The following is a 1,817-nucleotide window of genomic DNA, read 5'->3' as shown; positions in this document are numbered from 1 at the left end:
GGAAGGGACAGGTGCGGGCAGGGGGCACAGGCTCACCCGTGTGAATGATGATGTGCTTGGACAGGTCCCCCACGTTCACAAAGGCCTTGCTGCACACGCTGCACTTGTGTGGGCGGATGTTGTCGTGGTGGCGAATGTGATTTGCCAGCTGGCTGGACTGGACAAATCTGCGGGGCGGCAAGAGAGGGGCTCACACGGAACTGCCCAGGCCTGGGGCCTCCTGCCTCATCTAGACTGGACGGGACCCTGGGGCCAGAGCCTGGGCTTGGGCAGCAGTCTGCCCGGGTCCCGAGCCCCCAGTTTGTTTTCTGCCCCCCTCTCTGCAGAGTGCCTGGAACCCCACAGCACCCTGGGCATGGGCAGGGAAGGGCAGGACCTCTTGCCGCAGCGCTCGCAGACATAGGGCTTCTCCCCGGTGTGCTGGCGCACGTGGGCGATGAGGGAGCTGGCCTGGGTGAAGGCCTTGCCGCACATCACGCACTGGCACGGCTTCTCGCCTGGGGAAGGGGGCAGGAGAAGGCGTTGGCGCCCACTCCCCTCCCCCCGCTCCCGCCCCAGCCCGTGGCAGCGCTGGGCTGACACCCACCAGTGTGGATGCGGACGTGCCGCTGCAGAGCGCCGGGGTCGGCAAACTGCCGCTGGCAGTGGATGCACACGTAGGGCTTCTCCCCGCTGTGGATCCGCAGGTGCCGCTTGAGGTTCCCTGTGGTGAGAACAAGGGCAGGCCTGGCAGGGGGCGCCACCAGGTGGCCGAGGAGCAGGGGTGTGAGGACAGCCAGGGCAGCCCTGGCCCTACCTGAGGTGGTGAACTGCTTCCCGCACTCCCGGCACTTGAGGGGCCCGTCCGCGATGTGGATCTTCAGGTGGGCCTTCAGATTCCCCACCTGTGCCCGGGCAGGGGTCAGCAGCGCCGTTCACACTCAGCCCTGGCCCCTTACCAGCCCTCCCGCCAGGGAATGATCATGCTTAGGTCTCCTGGGGACCCTGGATAGCTCCCTCTCTCCTCGGGCCGTGGACTATTCCAGATCCCAACAGAGAAAGGTAAAACCACCCATAGCCCAGCCTGATTCATCCTGCCCTCCTGGTTGCCTCCGCCGAGCTGCTGGGAGCTGACCCCAGGGAATCACTTTCCTCAGACACAGTGGCTGCTCCCCACTAGGCCTGTGTCCCCTAGGTGCCATCAGGAGGGAGCTTCAGGAGGACAGCTGTGTCTCCCCACCCCACGTGGCATGTGTCAGGGCTGTGGCCACCAGGGGCTCCTGGATGCTGGCTCCAGGAGGGGTCCGCACACCTGGTTGAACTTCTTGTCGCAGTGGGGGCACTTGTGCTCCTTGTCGGTGTCATGGGTCTCCAGGTGGCGCATCTTGGAGGTGGGGTCGGAGAAGGAGCGGCTGCAGTAGTCGCACTGGTAGGGCTTCTCCCCACTGTGCACCAGCTGGTGGCGCTTGAGGTTGCCCGAGGTGGTGAAGAGCTTGCCACAGTCCTCGCAGCGGTAGCGCGCCTCGCCCGAGTGCCGCTTCTTGTGCAAGTTCAGCAGGCTGATGAGCCGGTAGCTCTTGCCACACTCCTCGCAGCCATATGGCTTCAGCGGGCTGCATGGTCAGAGGGCGACAGGGAGAGGAGGGCTCGCAGGGCCCGGGGGCCGAGGCCAGGGGCGAGGGGGCCGGCCCGGGGCAGTACCTATGCGTCTTCTCGTGGGCCTTGCATGCGGCCGGGTCAGAGAAGGCCTTGCTGCACTCCCGACACGAGAAGGGCTTCTCGCCTGTGTGGATGCGGATGTGGCGCTTGAAGTTCCCCGTGTGCGTGAACTCCTTCCC

The 1,817-nt window shown here is 65.7% G+C and overlaps 1 protein-coding gene across 1 annotated transcript in view; it reads right to left on the bottom strand.

Moving 5' to 3' along the window:
- Window positions 1-1,817, bottom strand: part of LOC105824867 (zinc finger and BTB domain-containing protein 17-like) — a 6,301-nt gene that overhangs the window by 2,890 nt on the left and 1,594 nt on the right. Inside the window, exons 3-8 of the mRNA XM_012662478.1 lie at window positions 1,681-1,811; window positions 1,292-1,592; window positions 797-884; window positions 587-703; window positions 377-497; window positions 37-167 (exon numbers count right to left, since the gene is read on the bottom strand). Of these exons, the coding sequence (XP_012517932.1) occupies window positions 37-167; window positions 377-497; window positions 587-703; window positions 797-884; window positions 1,292-1,592; window positions 1,681-1,811 (889 nt within the window). The remainder of the gene's footprint in view (window positions 1-36; window positions 168-376; window positions 498-586; window positions 704-796; window positions 885-1,291; window positions 1,593-1,680; window positions 1,812-1,817) is intronic.

The sequence above is a fragment of the Propithecus coquereli genome, unplaced genomic scaffold, assembly GCF_000956105.1.
Source record: "Propithecus coquereli isolate 6110/MARCELLA unplaced genomic scaffold, Pcoq_1.0 Scaffold77, whole genome shotgun sequence".
NCBI classification, from domain to species: domain Eukaryota; kingdom Metazoa; phylum Chordata; class Mammalia; order Primates; family Indriidae; genus Propithecus; species Propithecus coquereli.
The sequence above is the reverse complement of the archived record's forward strand: the minus strand, read 5'-3'. Positions and strand labels throughout refer to the sequence as shown.